The sequence below is a fragment of the Diplotaxodon limnothrissa genome, linkage group LG1 (assembly GCF_057381915.1).
Source record: "Diplotaxodon limnothrissa isolate DT_005_m linkage group LG1, D_limnothrissa_male_GT1.1, whole genome shotgun sequence".
NCBI lineage: Eukaryota > Metazoa > Chordata > Actinopteri > Cichliformes > Cichlidae > Diplotaxodon > Diplotaxodon limnothrissa.
The window spans coordinates 27793085-27815643 of NC_140596.1; the positions used below are offsets into that span (position 1 = coordinate 27793085).

The 22559-nt window shown below is 40.0% G+C and overlaps 4 protein-coding genes across 4 annotated transcripts; 2 read left to right on the forward strand and 2 right to left on the reverse strand.

Annotated features, from left to right (window-relative positions):
* The first annotated feature begins 119 nt into the window (after positions 1-119).
* On the forward strand, positions 120-2454 carry LOC146639897 (uncharacterized). Its single transcript, XM_085356298.1, has 3 exons — positions 120-796; positions 1113-1248; positions 1531-2454. The coding sequence occupies exons 1-3, from the start codon at positions 201-203 to the stop codon at positions 2281-2283; spliced, it is 1485 nt and encodes a 494-aa protein (XP_085212424.1). The 5' UTR covers positions 120-200; the 3' UTR covers positions 2284-2454.
* Positions 2455-3173: 719 nt separating this feature from the next.
* LOC146639898 (uncharacterized) lies at positions 3174-5498 on the reverse strand. The gene is made up of 5 exons (XM_085371170.1): positions 5285-5498; positions 4859-4950; positions 4286-4480; positions 4121-4197; positions 3174-3870 (listed from the first exon to the last, which is right to left on the reverse strand). Exons 1-5 carry the CDS (start codon positions 5433-5435, stop codon positions 3174-3176), a joined length of 1212 nt encoding a protein of 403 aa, XP_085227296.1. The 5' UTR covers positions 5436-5498.
* A 675-nt stretch (positions 5499-6173) lies between these two features.
* ercc3 (excision repair cross-complementation group 3) lies at positions 6174-15547 on the reverse strand. The gene is made up of 15 exons (XM_085356321.1): positions 15399-15547; positions 14878-15077; positions 14512-14748; positions 14352-14401; positions 14131-14266; positions 13818-13988; positions 13268-13472; positions 12762-13076; positions 12440-12624; positions 11697-11899; positions 11520-11616; positions 10627-10744; positions 10425-10543; positions 7140-7289; positions 6174-6792 (listed from the first exon to the last, which is right to left on the reverse strand). The coding sequence occupies exons 1-15, from the start codon at positions 15424-15426 to the stop codon at positions 6655-6657; spliced, it is 2352 nt and encodes a 783-aa protein (XP_085212447.1). The 5' UTR covers positions 15427-15547; the 3' UTR covers positions 6174-6654.
* A 426-nt stretch (positions 15548-15973) lies between these two features.
* Positions 15974-18587, forward strand: gpalpp1 (GPALPP motifs containing 1). The gene is made up of 7 exons (XM_085356332.1): positions 15974-16152; positions 16266-16392; positions 16472-16552; positions 16661-16910; positions 17310-17474; positions 17557-17658; positions 17775-18587. The coding sequence occupies exons 1-7, from the start codon at positions 16068-16070 to the stop codon at positions 17991-17993; spliced, it is 1029 nt and encodes a 342-aa protein (XP_085212458.1). The 5' UTR covers positions 15974-16067; the 3' UTR covers positions 17994-18587.
* The last annotated feature ends 3972 nt before the right edge of the window (positions 18588-22559 follow it).

Consider the following 22559-nt stretch of genomic DNA (forward strand, 5'->3'; position numbering starts at 1 on the left):
ATCTGTAGGCTTAGTATCTTGATGTTATCTACATGTGTGATTAATGTACAACAGTCAGATGGCCCATCCTCAGTTTTCTCAAGAGACACGTGACTACTTGCACTAGGGCATGTGACGTATTTCCGTTTCCAAATAGTACCGCTTGTGCGTTTCCGGTACGTTTGCTTATCTATCGGTAGCTATGCTAATGTCGCTTCAGAATGAGTATAAAAAGGAAAGTATTTAAAACAGAACATTTTCAAAAACAGGAGAAGAAATACTCCGAGCATTGCTGTGTCCCACTTTGTTCAGCTTCAGCCAAATTTAACGGCATACTAAGTTTTCATGCCTTTCCGACCCATTCCGACTTGAGAAGACAATGGCTGGTAAATATACGCCGGGATCATTTCACGATTACCTCTCACACCAGGGTCTGCTGCAGACACTTTGCCAGTGATCAACTCATAGAGCCAACAACCCTCGATGGTCGAAGGCGGCTTATTAAAGGTGCTGTACCAACACTTTTTGAGTGGAATGGCTATAAAGTTGAACCACCGCGGCGTAGTGTTTGGGAGAGAACGGAGCGACGCCCTGAACTAGTTCCTCCTGACGATCAAGAAGAGCACAGTCTTACAAGAGATCATGACTACTGCTCAGTCCCTGAGCCATCTGCATTGGACATATCTGCATCAGCTGCAGAAGACCTGTCCGAAGACGTGGAGACTCTGAGGAAGGAAATACAGGAGTTACGTGTCCAGCGAGAATTTGGGTTACAGCGTTTTTCTGGCTCCGACACTGACATCCGATTCTATACCAGGTACATCTAAGTTCTATTCAAGCTAACTGTTTAAAATATACCAAGGTCACCATCAGTTAAATTTAGAAAGTTTTTCCAGTCTTAATGAAAACAAAATAGAAATTTACTTTTTCTCTGCTGATTGTATGTTTTATGTAGATGCTTTAGTATTTAAACAATATCCTAATGCTACAGGTAAAATACAACACCAAATACTCTTAATCAGACTATTTTATACAGCATTCCATTAGCATATTTGTCACAGTTCACATTATTTTTATGTCAGTGTGTAATGTTAATTAATGATTGACATGATGTATGTCTCTCTCGTGAATAGATTTCCAAGCTATGATCATTTGATGGCATTCTGGGTTTTGATTGAGCCTTGCATCTATAAAATGATCCGGGTTTCAAGAGCCAAGTCAGCTGCCAATCGGAACGAAGAAGTGTTGACACCTGCACGCACATCAACAGTAGGTTATGGGTTTGTTGGTAGTTAGAACTAGAGGTGTAATGTTATTGTATTTATGTACAATAACATTACATTATGTACAGTAGCATACATACACAGGTGTATGTATGCTAGACTCAGTATCCTTTACATACATACACCTGTGCACTACAGCACCTCATTGTTTACCCCATGGTACAGTATGGTATGCCTAACCATTACAAAACATTTAGCCAAGAAAAGAATAATTTTACTAGTTCATAGCTTAAGGAGTAACATTTTCCCTTTTGTTTTCACCTTCCAGAGGCAGCTGCTACAGCCAATTGATGAGTTTTTTCTTTTCCTGGTTTTCCTGTCAGTTGGTTTGAAGGAGAGGGACCTGGCACACCGATTTAACATACACCAGTCCACAGTGAGCCGCATTATTGCAACATGGACAAATTTTCTTGCCACTGCACTGGGGTCTCAGTGCATCTGGCTTACACGTGAAGAAGTGCAAGCTTACCTCCCTGAGGAATTCAAAGATTTCTCAGACACCCAGATGATCCTTGACTGTACAGAGCTGAGGTGTCAGACACCATCCTCACCACTTCTCCAAAGTGAAATGTACTCTTCGTACAAATCCCACTGTACGATGAAAGCCCTGGTTGGCATAGCTCCACATGGTCCAGTGACATTCATCTCTAATCTGTATGCTGGTTCGGTTAGTGACAAGGAACTATTCAAACAATCAGGCATTGCTGAGAAGTTGACTGAAGACATGGCAGTGATGGTAGATAAGGGCTTCCTAATCACTGATTGTTGTAAATGCAAAGTGTACTGCCCACCTTTTCTATCTAAGCAGAAGCAGATGCCAGCATACCAGGTTAAGGAGACGCAGGCCATAGCCAGACTCAGGGTACATGTGGAGCGAGTCATTAGGAGGATCAAACAGAACAAACTTTTTGATAGCATCATTACCATGTCACATGTTTATAATATCAACCAACTGTTTGCAGTGGCATGTATGCTGTCAAATTACCAGAACACAGCATTAGTTAAAAAATGGGTTAAGTGAGACAAGATGGATTTTTCCCAAGACACCAGTGCCAGTACAAGTAACTTATGGAAAATGACCTGCAGCTGAGGCCACTACAGTTGAATTTCTTCCTTCTCAGCTGACAATACTTGATTACAGAACTGGTACTTGAGTGCCGATAGTTGAGTTTCAGTTATTGATAATTCAAATTCATTGCAAATGTTTAATGTTAATAATACTGTTTAATTATACTACTATATTACTATTCAGATTCAACAAAACTATTTATCAAAATTATAAAGTAAATCACTAAATCGTTTTAAAACCATAAGTGACATTGAACTTTTGTAACATCAGAAATACCATTTGTCATTTTCTACAGTTCAGTTATTGTCTAAATGTATATCAGTATGCTAGGCATGGAGTTTTAAATACTTACCATGTAAATAAGTTCTGCACAAATTCAACGTTTTAATGTGTGTTTTTAAAAATTAAATTGATGCCATTGCTTAAATAACAGTTTATTGATGTCACATAAAAGTAACATGTAACAACAAAAGAATTCATGAAATATATTGAAAATAAAACATCAGTTATTTTGTTCCAGCCAGCCTGAAGGATCTGTTTTTCTTTTTGCTGTTTTCACTGTTCATTTTTTTCAAACACAGGTATCTTGGCATATATATGTAAAAAAAGAAATAGTCTGCCTTTTCTCTGATTGCATTGTGCACATCTGTATCCATGTATATTCTTTGCACTAGGTAGTCCTCTTGTGCCCACACAACAAAGTCACACCACTGCATCCCACTGATGAGCAGTTGTCCTTGCACTTGCCAGTAATATGCGTGGCTCTTTTTTAGTTTAGGGGTACCACATTCCATCTGCACATATTTGCAGTCAATAAAGTTTTGTACATTGGGACATTTGAATTAGACGAAGCCAAACTGGGGGTATTCATTGGGGTCAAAAACAACACCATCAGGAGATGCAGCAAGCCAGGGGGCAATGGGGTGAATGACCAGACCACAGGGTGAGTAGTTAACATTCATTAGCCTACTATACTCTGCTGCTATTGCAGGCTCCATCTCAGTTCCTCTCCTCATGTCTGCTGTCTGCCTTGTTCCCTTCAATATACGCTCTGCTAGTGACTCGGCCGAGCTCTGGCCTCTGACGTGACACACCTCCCGAAACCTAGAGGCAGTCACTCTGGGCCTGCGGAGCTGATGCCACTCAGACGAAGAGCTTTGCTCACGTGTAGCTTCCTCTATTTTGTGAGCCATTTCCAGAGTTACAGACAAGCTTTTCAGATGCAGAAGCTCTTCTTCTGAGCACACAAACACACAATCTGATGGCAAGATGTCATACCCCTCCAGAGGCAAGTGCGGTGTTGGTGGTGCATCGCGGTGTAGTGTGATGTACCGGGTTGTCAAAACCGGCTGCTGATATGACAGAACACTGCCCTCCTGCACCAGCCCAAAGGCACTTTCCACAAGGGGCTTGTCAGGTCTCATGTTCATTGTGGTCACAAGTGGCCTGTCCTCAATATTAAATTTTGCATATGCCTCCGTTATTCTGAACAAGCAGGGATCTGGTAACGGACCCACCATGCCTCTGTAGAAGCCACTCCTAAAGAAAACATCAATGACAATAATGTAAGGGAGAAGGTTATTATACTGAACAACAACTAAACTAAAAACTAAAAGGTGTAAAACAGTGGTGCATAAGTTAGAGACTGGGATGTACATGACTGAGTTAGCCGTCTTCAGAAAGTGTAATGTTGTATGTAAATTAATACCTATTCTGACACATGTATGTATGAAAAAAATAGCAACATACATTTGTAACACATGAAACCAAATTTTACAAATGTAATTACCGTACTCCAGTCTGGGCCATCCTATTTGGTACTGGCTTAGTGAAGATCATGGAGTTGATGGGTCCTGGCCTCACACCCTAACAGAAGACACATTTACTATGGATGGTGTTGCTGTTCATATGTAAACATGGACTAATTCAAAAACTTTAACCTCATTTAAATTACCACTGTCCGTGGCTTGTGCCATTGCTGTTCAGATTCCGTGCAGCTATGCACAGGGGGGACAACCGGCACTCTGAGTTGTGAGTAGTGTGCTGTTTGGAAGAGCAGTGCCACTGTGTGATTGCACATAACAGCGCCTGCCACACAGGAGCACTGGCTATGTGTCAGTATCACCGGCGATGAATCCAGAAGCTTAATCTAAGAAGAAAGAACGAAAATTAAAAATGTAACATCTTCATGGAAGAGCTGAACAGGAACATAGTTCAGTGTTATGGTTACGCACCCTCCTGAATGCTTAGTGTTTCCTTCTCTCCCTATTAAAACAACTTAACCATGCTTGATAACTGTAATAACTTAGATTGTGTATATTTGCAGTATTAACTTGTTGTCAAATGTTTCTGATCACCCAAACACACGTTGATTTAACTATCTGACTAGTCAAATTAGGAGTGATAAAGCAGGGAGACAAGGAAAACATTCAAGTTGATGGGCCTTTAGGAATGAACTTAACTAATGCTTAAATGAACTGAACCCCACAGAACGGGGATTAACAACTTTACACAGCTTCCTGCCTACACTTAGTCTGTGTGGTGCCTCACTCTTCCTCATCGACCTGTAGCACAGGGCTCTCACACCGACCTCCCCTGACAACCTGTCTTTATTGGACACTGAATAAAGATACAAGTACCATTAGCATTATTTCTGTATTACTCATTTCAGCATGTCTTAAACATATATATTTTACACTTAGCAAGAGTAGCATTAGGTAGTTAACTACCTCCATAGTTAGCCAATTACCTAACGCTAATATAACAGTGTCTAACAACAAAAGTGACATTAGTTAAGAAAACCTCAACTATAGTTTAGGACGACATAAAACACCGTTTAAGAAAACATGTAATGTAGAGAACTGACATCAAATGAAAGACATAGCGGAGTAACGTAGTGTTTGCATTTGACGTTAGCTAGCGTTTCTTTGTCGGTTAATTTACGTTTTCTTACCTTCGTAGTTGTGTATATAAGATGCAGCATATAACTTAAATCCTTTATCTAATTTGCTGGCGGGGGTAGTCGTCACTCTGCAAATCCGATGAACATCGGTGATGTTCAATTTTGGGAGCTCTTGTAGGCATCGAGTGTAGAACGTCGCCATGGTTTAACCGCACCGGAAGCACTGGAGCAGGACTACATAGAACGCGGAAGTGTTAGTGCAAGTAGTCCATTCCAATCTATCTAATTACTTTTCACTCTCTCCAAGCCAATAAGCCTTGGGTCAGCGGAGGTCACAAAACAGCGATTAAGACCATGCCAAAAACACAGCCATTCAAGGCACACGTGTCCTGTGCTCCAGCAGAGGTTGGGTGGGCAGAGGTGGATATTTTCCCACAGTCGCTCCTTTTGCAGCTTAGACACTGCATCAGGCTCTAGATGTTCTTTTTGGAATATCTTCAAGTCACCAACAAAGAAAGAATTATCCCCCTCCTCTCCACGCCTGGCTTTTATCCAAATGGAGTTTTTTTATTCCCTTTATTCATTCTCAGAAGAAATCATGGGGACATTGCTACACAATCATGAGTTAGTCCGATTAAATAATGTCTTCTGTAGCAAGTGGGTGCTATCGTGACCTTAATTGCTGCCAGAAGAGTATTCACTAGATTTCTTTAGATTTATTGTCCTGCTTCGTTTTGTGACTTTGAGACTTTGTCTGTTGTCTGCTGTGTATATTACTGCTAGTCTAAGGAGAATAAAAGTCCAAAAATATTCATTTTACAAAACATATTTAATAACATTTTACAGAATTAACTGACATAAAACATATCTGTGTGGTTGGCTTTCAGGAGCAGCTTTATACACATTCTAGTCAACTTTACAAAAAGCTATGCTGTTAACCAGCATATGAGAATTAGCTACAAAATAACAAACGTGTCCTCATGCAGGTCAAGGCAGCATTAGTCTAATTTTTTACCATTAGATAACCTGTGTTATCCAACAGTAAATAAGATGGTTTATTCATTTAGATGCCAAAAGACTAAGAGCTGATCTTTTGCTGCTTACAAAGCTAATGTGATTTATATGTCATATGCAAGTAGCCATCCAATTTACAGACATCGAAAAGCTTTACCACTTAGTGACACATTATCCCTGATCATTGCTCCATTCAGACGCGATGGAGTTCAGCTGGGCTTCAAACCTGCTTGTTCGTGTGACTGCTTGGGTCTTGGGGGGGAAGCGAGTGCCTCGCTCATGTTATGGCCTGGCCCTAGACGGGTCGTAACACTGCTCTTTAATGCATACTTCAATGCCCCAGTTTTGTCTTACTGCCCATTACAGCACAGAACGTTTTTAGGTATCAAGGTGTCAAGCACGTAGATCTACTTTCTGAAGCGCTTGAACAGTGGATGAACGCTTTTGCCCGCTGCAAGGGCTTTGCTGCTTCTGCTCTGATATTCCATGTAGATGGTGTCATCTGCTCCGGACATGGAGCTCATGGTGCCGGTTCGCCTTGAGAACTGATCAGGAAACAGAGAAAGAAGAAGTGAGAGTAATCAAATGTACAAAATACGCAAGTTACCAACAGCAGGGGTGGGGAGCACAGAGTAACTCATGACATAGTGCAAAAAAAAATAAAAATAATAATAATAATAATGACAAAGATATTATTGTACAGCAAATCGGTGAGCATTACAGCAATACAACAATATTTGTGTAGGGAAGAGGGGGTGGTGAACTTTCATTAACCTTCATTTGGTAGGCCCATAAGGAGTGATTTCAAAGAGACTCTGCAGTGTCAATATTTTGTTGACCCTCCAAACATCCTTTCTCTACAAATGTCTTAACAGCTGGTGAAATTCCTCACCTGAGGTCGTGCGCCCACCTCCCCTGCCACCACCTCCTCCTCGGCATCTATGTCAGAAGCAGCGAGGACCTTCTGAAGCAGCTGCTGTTGCTCATCTCTGGTGGAGAACATCAAGTCCTCTTCCTCCATACCTGCCAGCTTTGTGATTACCTGTCAAAGTCAGAGAAAGTCAGGAGAGAATGGAGCCAGCTAAGAAGAGGAGGATGTCCTCCCCTGTGTGGGAACATTTTGATCTTATTCCTCCCAACAAGGTATGCAAATTTCTACAGAAGATGTATTTTCATAATACTGATGGTGCAATACAATTTATGTTAAGCTGTCTTTACTTTTGTTCAAGGTGAAGTGTTTGCTATGTGCCAGGGAGCTGGGATATAACAACAACACCTCATCAATGCTCAGGCACTACAGAGCTTTGCATGAGAATAAGGGGAACACCGATTGTGGAGCAAGACCAGGTGAGCCATCAAATGCAATGATAATATAGCATGCAGTAATGTTACTAAATGATTTAACAATATTATACAACTGTAATAAGTTGTACGTGTGTGATATTTATATTTGTGCTTTGTCTTTGTTCTCCTGAGGAAAGACAATAATCTCAAATAGATGAAGACCTGGTTAGCATGGTGATCGAGGACTCCCAGCCATTTAGCATTGTGGAGGACAAAGGATTTAAAAGATTTGTTAAATCATTAAATCCTAGCTATGTTCTCCCCACTAAAAAGGTCATAAAAGCAGTGAAAATTTTGTTTTTACTGAATAAAATGTGAACAGGCAGGACTGAGGCCTCAGTCTGTAGCTGTCCATACCTCAACGTTACAAAAGCACAACCACACCTCACCTCTCATATTTTTACGTCCAGTCGATGTCCTACTAGAGCAAATGAAGCTTCAAGACGCTTTGCACTGGGGTGAACCAATTGGATGAAAAGCTTCAGTGCTTCATGAAGCTTCATCTGCCCATCACTAGTGATAACAGTTAAGGGACTGATTTTCCACTTTACTGTGAACCTTTCAGCTGCTGTAAGACTTTGCAGGCACTTTGTTATTCAAATACAATTCAATGAATGTGCCTCTACAGTCAGAGAAGTAGTCTTTTCTCTTGTTCTATCTTTGTTTTGTCCATGTAAACCAGGGGTGGGCAATTCCAGGTCTCGAGGGCCGGTGTCCTGCAGGTTTTAGATCTCACCTTGGGTCATCACACCTGAATCACATGATTAGTTCGTTACCAGGCCTCTGGAGAACTTCAGGATATGTTGATGAGCCATTTAAATCAGCTGTGTTGGTTCAAAGACACATCTAAAACCTGCAGGGACACCGGCCCTCGAGGCCTGGAGTTGCCCACCCCTGATGTAAACAAACCTACGCATGACTGCTGCCAGAATTGCTTAAAGGTCATCATTTTCAGTGTGTGTCTTGGAATTCTTCTCACAACACATGCCACCAGACAGACGGGAAACAATGAAACCAAATTCTTTAAAAATTCTTCTATGACAAAACAAAATGAAACTGGGACATTCAGATTTTGTTCCATAAGTCAAAAGTCTTCATTCATATAAGTTTAACTGTACAATACTCAAATGAGAATTTCCACTTTGCAATATTCAGTCAGATAACAGTTTACATCCATTTTTGTTCAGACTAGACCATGATATCATGATTTTGTCTCCTTAAACTGGATAAGCAGGAGAAAATGGTTGGATAAGGGGATATTTGTGCCGAAGTTTGTTAAAATGGTCAAAATAGAATCCATGAAATGTTTAGCAAATGTGTTTTCTGACGCCACACAAATTATGTTAACCACAAAATTCTTTGAGATGTTCAAGAGACAGGGATGGACGTACCCTAATGGACCCTCTCACAATCGGGTGGCTTTCCTATGTTTTGTTAGGCATAGCAGCTTTTTAGAAGACATCATGATTCATTCAATATTTATTTATTTTTTAGCAGCCATTTATGAATGCCGTTCCCCATAAGCCCCAGGTCTTTGAAGGCCGTGGCTTAAGAGGATAGAGAAGAGTGATCACTTAAGAAGGTTTTAGCAGGTTAAGTCTTTCAGTGAGACGGTGGTAAAATCAAATTACAGGGATTTAAACACTTAACTACTTATTCGTGAGAGCTGTAGTTTTGACTATGCTTGGTCAAAGAATTCAAATTGATATCAGGATATGGAAATAAAAGTCAAGGCTTAATATATTTCAGAAACAGTTGGACTCACTAGATTCAGGAATTGGGTTTTTAAAGGTTAAGTGGCATAAACATTTACCAGCTGTGAGCGCTCATCCTCGCTGTAAACTATCCTTCAAGCTATCCGGTTGTTCAGTCTGACGTCACTAGCCGTGTCTGGGTCTAAACTCCGCTGCAGGTCCATATATCAAACGATCACTATGGCATTACTGAGAGTTGAAAAACTGTCTAAAGTCTTTCATCTTTAATAAAATGATCAGCGTTCTCCTCTACCAGGTGTAACAATTGAGTTTAGCATCCAGGCATCCATGAAAACGGAATTTATGACATTTAACGGAGTTAGAAGTTAGCAGGGAGTTAGCTCGCTAGCTTCTATCTAAATACAATATAGCATGTCCTGACTGCGGGGTTTTGGAAACAAATTCAAACGTACAGCTCTGTTATCACTTCCAGCATAAATGAAGACAGAAAACTAAACAGCAGTGACGTTTGTAGGGTTACTGAAGTTGGGCTAGCTGGTATATAATGATGTGCTACGTGACAGCTAGCGACACAGCTATGTTAGCATAATATAAACAAGCTAACTTTTTTTCCACTCGATAAAAGTTAACGTGAGTGTTCTCGGTGGTCAGGAACAAATGTAATCGCATGGCAGGATGCTGTAAAAGGACCAAACTTCAGCCAGGAGAACAACTGAGATAATCCATCCACAATACGAGGTTAGTCATTCATATACTGCTGCATGGGCTGGGCTGTAGTTACATCCTAAGGTTTTAAAAACTGAGCTTAAATAAATGATTAGCGGTAATAAAAGCCGAGGGAGGTCAACAGGGATCACTGACTGTTTTAGGAGCTTTTTGAGATCAAATAGAAGAAAATACAAAACATTAAACATGTTAACAACACAAAAGCCATATTAAACGCAGACTACTTTAGACCCGGAAGTAGGATTCGTCGCGTCATCACTGAACAACCGGATAACAGTAAACTTCAACAGGAATGGGTCATGACCTTCATGAAAGAAATGTGCACTATGACCATGGTTATAATTAATTATGCACAAATCATATGAGACCGTGTTAAGAAGTTAACAGCACACCTTAAAGCTGTATCCCTGGTCCACGAGAAACCTCTGCCTCTTGGTGGAGTAAGCCATTTCCTGGGTATCCTGGGACACCAGTGAATAGAAGTATGCATTGTACTCTTCTGCCACCATTCCTAAAACGGCAGACAGGGACATTGAAATAAGTGATTTTGCTCACAGACACCAGAAGACAAAATGGTTAGATAAGCAAACAGACCTTTTTTGGCTCTTAAGACTCTCCCAAGTCTCTGGGCCTCCTGTCTGCGTGATCCACCGTGGGACGAGATCTGGATCAGCACATTTGCTTCTGGCAAGTCAAATGAAGTGTCTCCAACCTGCAGAAGAATTCGCAAACGTGCAATTTCACCACGCTGTCACAGTACCAGCATGCATTTACTGTGTAATAAAAGGCAAATGTGAATTATGTGTCAAAATACTTTTTGTAGCTATTGTTCTTACATATCGTATGGAGAGAAGATTACTGATTATTGCCTTCCTCAGGTAATTACCATTACCCAAGCTTCCAAATGTTTATACGATTGGTTTTAAAAATTGGCAAAATTTTTTGAAAAACCGATTTACTACTTTTGAAGCTCAAGCACACTTGGCTTATGCAGTAGGACAATAATTCCAAACATACCAGCAGGTCCACCTCTGAGTGGGTCAAACAAAAAAAAAAGCAAAATGAAGATTTTAAAGTGGCCTAGTCAAAATCCTAACTGAAATCCTATTGAGATGCTTTGGCAAGACCTTAAACAGGCATTCATACTCAAAAGCCCTCCAGTGTGACTGAATTAAAACAATTCTGTGGGACAAAATCCTCCATGTGAAATATTCGTTGCCAGTTATCGCAAATGCTTAATTGCAATTTTTGGTGCCAAGGGTGGCAAAACCAGTTATTAGGTTTAGAGGGTAATTACCTTGCCCTGTGTAAAAAAGTAAGACAGCTTTCCTTCCTTTAATAAACAAAATCTTAACTCAAAAACTGCATTTTGTATTTACTCAAGTAACTTTTATCTGATATTAAAATTTGCTTAATAATCTGAAACATGTAAGAAACCAGTAAGGGGGCAAATGCTTTTTCACAGCCCTGTAGACTGACTGGTTTACCTTTGAGATGAAAATGGTGTTGATCTTGGGGTTGTGTTTGAAGTTCTGTAAAATCTGCATTCGCTCCCCCTGAGAGGTCGGACCATAGATGTAAGGCCTTGGGGAGAAAGTGAAAATTTGTTAAAACAATTGCAACCTGAAACACAGAAGGAGCTTCTCTTTTTGTCAGTAACTTACTTGTTGAGACGAATGGCATATTCTTTCAAGGCAAACACGTTATCAGCAAACACAATGATTTTGTCATTCCGTCGCTCATGGAAGCGAATGAGAAACTGACACGCACGGAACTTATTGGGGTTCATCGTGTAAAGCAGGATCCGCTTCTTTGTCTTAATGGCAACGTACTCTCTGTAAAACTCCGGAGACATCGGGCACCACACCTGAAGAACAGGCATGCCAGTCACACTGATGATGATACTCAAAGCATACTGTAATATGAATACAGTTAAAAGGCTTTGCTTTTACATTTGAAGCTGCCCTAACACATTTAGTTTTGAATTTGACAAGTGACATCATAATCAACAGTGACAACTAACATCAATCAATGTGCGGGGGAATAGATGTGCAAATTTGCACATCTTGAGCACATCATAAAGTTGCAATATAATTAAATACGAAAAAGACACAATTGTTACCATCTTAAATTGAACTTTACCAGAAAAAATAGTTTTATTAGTTTGTATGATGAAATGATTTATTAATTACTTTAGATTTTTTTGCTTTATCAGTTACATAATGACAATTAAAATTAATTTTGAATTACATCGGCCAGTTCTAGACCAGAACCACAATGTATATGTCCATAATATCGCATTACGGATTCATCTATAAAGTGAATGCAGAAAAAAAAAAGCTGCTTATTTATTAAATCTATTTTATAATCTAATATCTTATTTCTACTGTTATACTGCAAGACTCACCTCTGCACACTGGACTTTAGCAATGTAGCCATTGTTCTGCAGTTCCATCCAGTTGGCCTCGTATAGCTTTGGTCCAATTAGGAAATTGAGGTCCACAATCTTATCATCCTCTCTGACCAATGTGGCAGTGAGGCCAAGTTTGCAGTGGGCCTGGACTATAGTCAGGACACGACGAAACATCCTTGCTACAGGCAAAGAAAGTTTTAAGTTAGGATGGAGACTAATCGCGCCAAAATATTCTGTCTGGTTTACTGCATGTAAAAGAAATACTTATAAATATACGGATATATTTAGGATAACACAAAAACCAAAAACAACTCACCAGGGATAGTGTGAACTTCATCCAGTATGATGAGACCCCACTCTTGGCTCCGCATCCACTCCATGACCCTTTCAGCTTCCCAGGAGCGCTTGGTGGTGTGACCCAGCATGGAGTAGGTGCTGATGGCCACCGAGCAACCTATAGGCTTGTCCTTCGCATCAGAAGTGAAGCGGCAGATCTGAGAGTCGTCAATAGTGGACCACATCTTGAACTGAGACTTCCACTGCTCCACAGATACAGAGGAATTACCCAGCACCAGGCAGCGTTTGCGCACCGTGCAGGCCGCTGTCACCCCGACCAGGGATTTACCCGCTCCTGTAAAACAAAGATAGGATAAACATTATTGAGACACACGAGTGTCTTACACATAGGTTTGATGAAATGAAAAGATAGTCTCAAGTGTCTTTTAGAGTATACTACAACGCTGGAATAAAAATTTGTGTCTTTATATATATATTATACTAAACATTCTGTCCTTTATGACAACAGTAAATCCACTGTCTCACCACATGGCAGCACAATGACTCCTGAGCGGGCGCGACCGTTTCCAAACATTTTGCGTAGACTCTTTTCCTGATAGGGCCTCAACACAGCCGTGGGCTTAAGGTCTATGTTGATGTCGGGGTTGACTGTGTCATTGCGGAAGTCGTACTCTGCCAGGAGGGGGTACTCCAGCTGAATACAACGCTTCTGCAGCTCTTCAATCATCTCCTGCACCACAATAAAAAAAAAAAAGAACAGAGTAGAGTTTAGTGTGGGGATTTAAAATATTTCATTGGCTTTTTAAAGAAATGATCATACTTTGTTAAAATGAAGTCATGAAACATAAGCTTTTATTGATCAAGGGAAAAGCAGTTCCCAAACTTCACCCAGTTTTATAACCTAATAATTGACTTACTTCTGATGATTTGGGGACCAATAGCAAAAATTTAAACACCAACACTGTTGCAAGAAAATACGTTTAAATCTGTATGTTTAAAAGCTTTAAATATGGGCCGGCAATAATATTAAGTATGTGGCAGCGTTACAGGGGGAAAAAAATAATCAGGTATGCACCTGGCGAATTTCAAAGGACACAGTCTGAGTCTCCTCTTCCTCCTCTTCTTCTTTATCCATCTGCTCATAGTAGCTGAAGATGTCCTCAGGGACCTGCTGGGTTGAGGTTTCCCCATCACTGGGCTGCTGTGAGCTGGAAGTGCCTTCTTTTTCTTGAACAGACTTAGAAATCTGTCAGAAAGAGGAACTATTTAAATATGTGATTGATCAGAGAAACTTTTCTTTATTAAACATATGAATATAAAAGAACAGTCTTTTTTATTAGTGCTATTTTACACATTAGTTTGAGCTTAAAAAATGTTCATTTGCACACCGCTGACTTGCTGTGGATGACTTCAGTAATAAGCTCAGCATCTGTTCCATCTGCAGCGCGGAGACGACATTCACGGATCACATTGTCTTGCAGAAGTCGCTGGATCACATCAGGGAAGGCACTCTCAACAAAATACCTGAGCATGGATTGTAATCGGAGTTTATGAAAAGTGCTAAGAGTGCTACTGATGCAAAGCGTGAAGAAACCATTTTTAAAATTACCTATTGTGCTTGAGCACCAGCTTGACTTTGCCGTAGCTCACTGTGCAGAGCTGAGAAGAAGAGAGAGATCAGATTTGCATATCACGACAAAAAACAGTGCTTTCAGCAATGTTCAGTCTTTGGCAGTATTCCTCAAAACACCAAATACTCCCAGTAAGACCTTTATGAATTGCACGATTCCATCAGGTACAGATGTCTTGCTGAGCTTCTGCAGATACTCCACAATATCAGAGGTCTGGAGCCCCACACTGACAGCTGCATATAAGGAGTAGGCAGTTAGCTTGTACTCATGGATATGGTTAGGTCTGCATACTGGCTCTGCAATGGCCACCAAGAAATCCTGGGCATATTTATACACTGGAGAAAAAGCTTCCAGAAAGATGTGTCCATCTGGAGCCTGCAGGAGAGAAAGGAAACAGAAAAAACAACATAAGAGAGAAGTACATACATCTCCCACATAAAAGTGGAAGGACACCAAAGCTTTTTAAATTTAAGTGAGGAAATCAACAACCCAAGCACATCTTACCACCCAGAGTGGACGTGAGGAGTGATCATTTTTTAACAGCATCTGAGCACGGTAATCTTTGGCTCCATATTCATCTAGTTTTGTACTAGACTCGTCCACTTGTTTTCCTGCAGCAGCAGGTATGGCCTCTTGAGACTCGCTCCCCACCGCCTCTTCTTCATCATCTTCTTCCTCATAGAAACGCTTCTTGGACTTTTTTTCTGATTCACAAAGGATACAAACATGAGTATGCAACTATTCATAGGCATAAAAAAAAGGTTCACAAACGATCAGGCTGAAACAGGGATGAATGTAACGATATGAGAACTGAGGCAGAAAGTGTGGCTGCAGACGTGCTAATGTCCTAGCTTCTACATCCTTGATCTAATGGTCTTTATCTGGAACTGTTAACCTTTACAAAAGCACAGAATAATTACTGGAAATGTTCAGAGTCCAAGAAGAAAAGTACAATGCTTCTTATCACTTAGTTAGCTAGCTTAATGGCTAATTATATAGGTCAAAACACAGGATTAGCAACGTACCCCGGTCTCCTTTGTCCTTTTTACCCATTTTAACCGCTTTTAAATGGGTAATAGCTCAAACTAAGCCCGATATGACTGCATAACAACCAAATATCCTCCCGAAATTTCTAAGACAAACTGACCGGTGTGGGTCAGGCTGCTGGTGTTGCGCGTCAAAACTCCTGCAGAAAACACTTCCGGTTTGAAATGTCAAAATAAAATCCTCTTCGTATCCTCTTCGTACAGTTAAAAAAACAACTTGAGAAATTAACTGTTTTTAGATGATATGAAAGATTTTTTTAATGAGTTCTGAGATTTCTTGATGTCTCCTTTTCTGTGTTTATGTGTGTTTTTTGTTTTATTTTGTTTTGTTTGCAGGGATGTTACACAAAAAACACAATGTTGACTCAGTATTGAACGACACAATCAAAAACAATCTAGAAAAGTTTTTCATGTCGAATAAATGACAGAAACGTTCATGTATTTCTGATTTATGTCCTCTCTAGGTTGATACCAATAAATTATTAATTAATTTTTTTTTTTTTTTTTAAACTAGCCACTCCGTGTTTACTTCCTCGGTCAAAGGTCAATCTGATTCCTACGGGTTTCCTCAATCTGTTGGAAGGTATCTGTCTGATTTAACCAGAAATTGCTGCAGCTACGTGACTGATTTATTACCCAGAGTTGAATATGTCGTCTGATAAACAAATTGGACCCGCTTTACCGCCGACGTTTAGAAAGGAGAGCCCTGAAGACTATGATTATGAAGACGAATGTAAGTGAAACTATATGTTTACCACTCGTTTACTTTGACTCCTGCATTCGTAGTGCTTTTGTCCGATTGTTTTTTTTATTGCGGTCTTCAGTTTTCTTCTTCAAACTCTGCAGTGGTTGGCCCTGCTTTGCCGCCCGGTTACAAACGGGGAGAACCGTCGAGCTCCTCTGATGAGAGTGAGCAGGAGGTAGCGGTGAAAAGAGTCAAAACAGGACACGCCGGTGAAGAAAGAGCCGCAGAGTGGGTTCCCTGCTGAATTACAGCTAAAATACAGGAAATGTCTCGATAAACAAAACACTGACATATGTCTTCTGAACAGGGTGAGCACAGAAGACGATGATGGTTTCTTTGGACCAGCTCTGCCGCCAGGATTTAAGAAACGTCCGAGTTCACCAGATGTGTGAGCAAATTTATCCTATAAAGCACCATCCTATAAAGAAAAAAAACGGAGTGGAATCAATAAGCTGAGGATCATCATGAAAACTGTAACTTTACTTTGTTCTCTCAGGCCGCCTGTGCTGGGACCAGCTCTACCTCCTGGGTTTCGCAGAGCACAACATGAAGACAATGATGGTGAAGATCCAGACAGTTGTCCAGGGCCTGCCTTGCCTCCAGGCTACCAAGCCGAACCCTCCAGCAGCGAAGGAGAAGATGAGGATGTAATTGGACCAATGCCAGCCAATGGGCCAATTCAGGACACTATGGCTCAGGACATTGAGCGTAGAGCACAAAGGATGAAAGAGAAGCTGACAGGAGACGTAAGCCCTAATCCCAGACACTATACACCACAGGTGTCGAACTCCAGGCCTCGAATGTCCTCCAGGTTTTAGATGTGTCCTTGATCCAAGACAGCTGATTTAAATGGCTAAATTACCTCTTCAACATGTCTTGAAGTTCTCCAGAAGCCTGTTAATGAACTAATCATTTGATTCAGGTGTGTTGACCTTGGGTGAGATCTAAAACCTGCAGGACAGCGGCCCTCGAGGCCTGGAGTTTGACACCCCTGCTATACACTGTACGGTTCAATCAGCTTAATCCATGCATAAAAAGTGACAGAAAGACTAACCGTATTTTAAGGTGTTAGGATTTCTTCTTTCTCTGATCACCATTTTAAAGTTTTAAAGTTTTTTTTTTTCTTTGTGTGTGCATGTCAACAGGATGCTCCTGAGGTGCTGAACAGAGAAACATGGATGACTGAGCTCCCGCCAGAACTGCAGCATATTGGCTTGGGGGCTCGAACTTTTAAGAAAAGGTCAGGTCCCGAAAATGCTGACCGCTCAATTTGGACGGATACACCAGCAGACAGGGAGCGCAAAGCCAGGGTATTTAATGAAAACAGGTTTACTTTTTATTTGTTACATATTTTTGCCTCTATCTCATTCGTCTGTTGGCCTTTACCAATAGGAACGTCTTGAGGGAAAGAAGAAGGGTGAAGCAGAGAAAGACAGTGTCCCACATGTTTCTCACAAAGACTTGGAAATGGCAGAGAAAGTGTCCAAGTATAATGTAAGTGGTTGTACTTTATTTTTCACATCTCTTAAATGTTCCCGTTTAGCAGAGTATGCATTTTTGTTCACATTGAGTTCAGGACTAAAATTTCTGTACATGTCACTAATTATTAGGATTCTAAACGTGCGGAGTCTCTGATGAGCCTTCACACAAAGAAGATGAAGGAGAAGGCGAAGGAGAAAGCTGACCAGCCAGTCGAGAGGAGACCATTCGATCGTGACGCAGACCTGCAAGTGAACCGCTTTGATGAAGCGCAGAAGAAGCGGCTGCTGAAGAAGTCTCAGGAACTGAACACACGGTTCTCCCACAGCAAGGAGCGAATGTTCCTCTAACACACCGAAAATGTCAAAAATGTGTAAAAATACATTTTCCTTTAGACTTCATAGAGTATGGTCTAAGCTTTGTTGGTCTATGAAACTGGAGTTTAACACACAATAGTTTGTGTAAATGACAGGACGCCATTGTTATAACAGATGTTTTATAGTCATTCAATCTGTTATAAAACAGCAGCTATTTGAGCTTTTAGAGTTATAGAATAAATGCAAACAATTCAAATGTTCTTCCTGCAGAACATCAGCTTATATTTTTAGATTGGACCGTGTTTGTACAGGTAACATCCAGATCAATCACATGTCTCTTGGTAAATTTAGTTGCTATGAATGGTGTCAGATTGAATGTCATTTTCAGTTTTGGTGTGCTGAAATTTTGTGTAAAACTCAGACTTTGTACTTAGGGATGGTAAAGGAGAGATGAGAAACAGTTTAGCCTAAGTGTTTATGTGTGGTTTTAATTAAAATGGGGGATAGTGCAGTATAATACTGGGTTAGATAATGTTTTATTTAATGCCATTATACAAATATATTCAGTCTGTTATGGACTACCTATTAAAGAGAGAAAAATACTTTCTCGATTCAAAGTACTTCATTTTTTTGGCTCCTTAAATATTTTTCTGTTTTTGCTTTTGTTTGTTCTAAATGCAAAAAGTGAACATTTTAAACCAAACTGCCATTTTGGCATCTAGATATAAAAGGCTCAAATCTTTACATTAATGCACTCTACATCTGTGATTGATTCCTTTTAAGCTTTTTCTGAAACTCCTATAAAATGTGTTGTACTGCTATTGCAACTTTAAACTGTATATTAAACTTTTATAAACTCCAAACTTTTACAAAAACACTTTCTTGGCATGTTGTGTTTCTTTATTAACACACCTATTTTTAGTAACCAGCATTTAAGTCCTACGCCGTAGTAATGGTTGTAAAAATTGGGGCTCTTCAGAGTCGCTATATATGCATATTGCATTTATGCATGCGTTTGGCGGTAGCATTGATCGAGATCCCAGTCATCATTTTAAAATATTTAAAGCAGAATGCAGGTGTGTGGCTCATTAAAGTACATATACACTCTCTGTAATAACATTAGGTAATTGGATGTAAGGAGAACGACTAATTTAATGTCTAATGTCTGAGCTGAGAGTGACGTCACTGCTAAGTTGAGCGTGATCCAGCATTAAAGTTCAAAAAGCATGAAAACAGGATTTGTTTGACTTCTTAGCCAGGTTAACCCATTTGTGTATTACTACAGTGTTTCCATTTTGCACTTAAACACTGCTGCACGTTCATTTAAAAGAGTCTGGTCAGTGCCTATGGCTTTAAGTTGGGGCAATGAAACAATAAACATACAGGCTCAAACATATAGATTGACTCACTTAAAACCTAATAAGTGATACTGACGGTTCTACAGTTTCATTTAACTTGACAGGTTCCTATTAACTTCTTATTAGTGATCGTGATTGACTGATTGACAAGGAACTCTGTCAGGCTCCAAAGAGGATAATTGTAGATTTACACAAGTAGGAACCGTTTCTAAATACCTACAGATTCCAAGATCATCAGTTCAAAAGGCACACAGCTAGAGGCTGCTCGGTGTCAATCGGCTCTCTGAAATTATTTCACTGCCTTCTCTGATGTGGACCCAACTCTGCCAACATTAGCTCAAACTTCCTCATTGACATCCTGAAATAAGAAAGCAGTTGTGATGCAGCGTCAACTTCTGGATCAAACCATGAAAATCTCCCTGCTGCTGCCTTTTCATGAAAACTAGACGAACCAACAATCTCAGTTTCTTCCTTTTCTTGTTTAGAAACATCAGGACCACATCAGAAAACATGAGGAATTTTATGTTGTCTCTTTGCACTGCGTTAGGTGTGTAATGGCCTTTTTTTCAGATATGTAACCATGGTGCCAAGGTTTGGAAGAAAACTGTCACACTCATGTGAGCAGAAATTGGTTAGGATGCTCCATGGAGGAACCATGGAGCCACCAAGGCTCAAGGCTGCCACACCCTATCACATGCTTCCTCTAGATCTACAAAGACACAGCACAGCTCATTCTGACCTTCTCTTTATTTGTCCATCATCAACTCCCGAAGCAAACAGTGCATCTGATCATGTTAAACAGTTAGGATGGCCACTGTCCTCTCTCCTAGACAGCACCACAGGTTTGGCATTAGGACCAAACACCTTTCCACTCTTCATCCTCTTCATAGCTGCCCTCGCTTTCTCCTTATTAATCATCTGCACTTCCTGATTCACTAATTATCTTACTTACATACTCTTTCTCTGATTTTCTTAATTGATGAGCTCCTCAAAAGACTCATTTCATTTTCTCAGCACACTCCCTTCACTTGCTAATACATATCCATCTTATTTCGATCTCTACCCTTTACCATCCTAACCTGCTGTACATCCTTTCCAGCTCATGTGCTCTGTCTAGACAATCAGTACAAGTCTATTCTTTCTCTTTCCTTACTAACCAGGTTCACATGCAACTCACTATACAAGTGTTTTCTCTTGCTTTTCTTGCATACACATTTGTCCATAAAAAAGGGGAAAAAATGAAAAAAGTTAAAAAGAAAAAGCAAAAGAAAAGCAAAATATGTGTATTGTCATTTTTCACAAAAGACCAATAGACCATCAAAAACTTAATATAAAAAATGGGGGAAAATTGGATAGTTTATAATTATGTTTCAGACCGAATTACCCATTGACCTCAAGTGGGTTGGTCAGGGATAGCCAGCTGGCCAGATGTGGCCAGCGAGTTATACAATACACAGCTCCAGTCTAAAGTGTAATACACATGACTATTATTATTATCATTGTTATTATTAAAGTGTTTTATACAGCCAATGCTTCTAGTACAAGGAAACTGGCTGGCAGCCTGACAATTGCATTACTGTTCAGAGTCATGGTTATAAAGATGTAAACTTTTTATTTTGTTACTCCCCCCCCCCCCCCCCCCCCCTTGTATTCTTAGCTGTCAATACATCTGTGACATATTTGCTTTTAATCAGTCTTTGCACTGACTACTGATTTATCATAAAAGCTATATACAAAAAACTGTCTAATGGGGATTTCGGTAAATTTAATCAGCATGTCATGCAGCTGGTTTACTTACTATAGGACAGGAGATGTTAGAGGGAAGTCCGCTAGCGAGCTGTTAGGTTTTGTACCTGATGTGACTACTTTTTTCTCGCAGCACCAGGTATGGTCTCTTGATACTAAGCTCTCACCATTTCATTGTCTTCTTCCTCTTAGAAATACTACTTGGACTTCTTCATAAAAGCCATTAAAAGTTGACAAAAACATCATATTTACAGAGGTACATGTAAATGTAATTATAAAACAATGGAAGTACAAAGCGTGGCTGCAACCATGCTAATATACAAGGTTCTACATCCTTGAACAATTGTACTCTTTAACTAGGGTTGTTACCCTTCACAAAAGCATTGGATAACTATTGGAATTGTTCAGAGTCTTAGAGAAAGAAAGGTTGATTGTTTCTCATTGTCTCTGAATTAGCTAGCTAAATGCCTAACTATCTAGGTCAAAAGGCATGATCTTGTTTTCCCTTTTCACTCATTTGAAAAGCCTTTAAATGGGTAATAACTCAAAACAAGCCCCATATGTCAGGACCAGCCTGGCCACCAGGATTTAAGTACCTGAGTTCCTATCCTATAAAGGTTTCCCAGTGAATGAGGAAAAATAAGTGAAAATATTAAGTTGAGGATAATTGTAACTATAAATTGTAAATTGTAACTTAATTTTTTCCTTTAGGTCACCTGTGCTGGGACCTGCTCTTCCTCCTGGATTTTGCTGTGGAGCGTATGAAAACATTGTTGGTGAGGTTACCAGACTGAGCCCATTGGCAGTGAGTGAGAGGATGAGGATGGTGTGAGTGGACCCATGCTGGCAAAAGGTCAATTCAGGACACCTTGGCTCAGGACTTTGAGCACAGAACAAAAAGGATGAAAGAGAAGGTGAAAGACACAAAACAAGTAGAATGTTTTTCTTGCAGCACATCAGCTTATATTTTCACATTGGACCATGTTTGTACAGGTAACATCGAGATCAACCCCATGTGTCTTGCTAAATTTAGGTGATATAAATACTGTCAGATCGAATGTCATTTTCAGTTTTTGTGTGCTGAAATTTTGTGTAAAACTCAGACTTTGTACTTAGGAATGGTAAAGGAGAGATGAGAAACAATTTAGCCTAAGTTTTTATGTGTGGGGTTAACGTTTCAATTTTAATTTGACGTTTAACTAATTAGATTAATGGCATAACAGCCTGTAAAATTTGCATTAATGATCCCTTTGTACATCTGATTTGACTTTATGCTAAGCTTTTTCTGAAAATTGCTGTAAAATGCATTAATATGTAAAAAGTATTTGCTTTTAAGTTGACTAAACTGAAAAAAAAAACTGTCATTGTGTTGTAATTTTTTAACAACTCTTGTTTTTTAGTAGTGGCTAAGCGTAGTGAAGGCAGTAGTAGTAACGAATATGGACCTTCAGAGTCGCCATACTTCCATATTTCATTTACGCATGCGTGTGGCGGT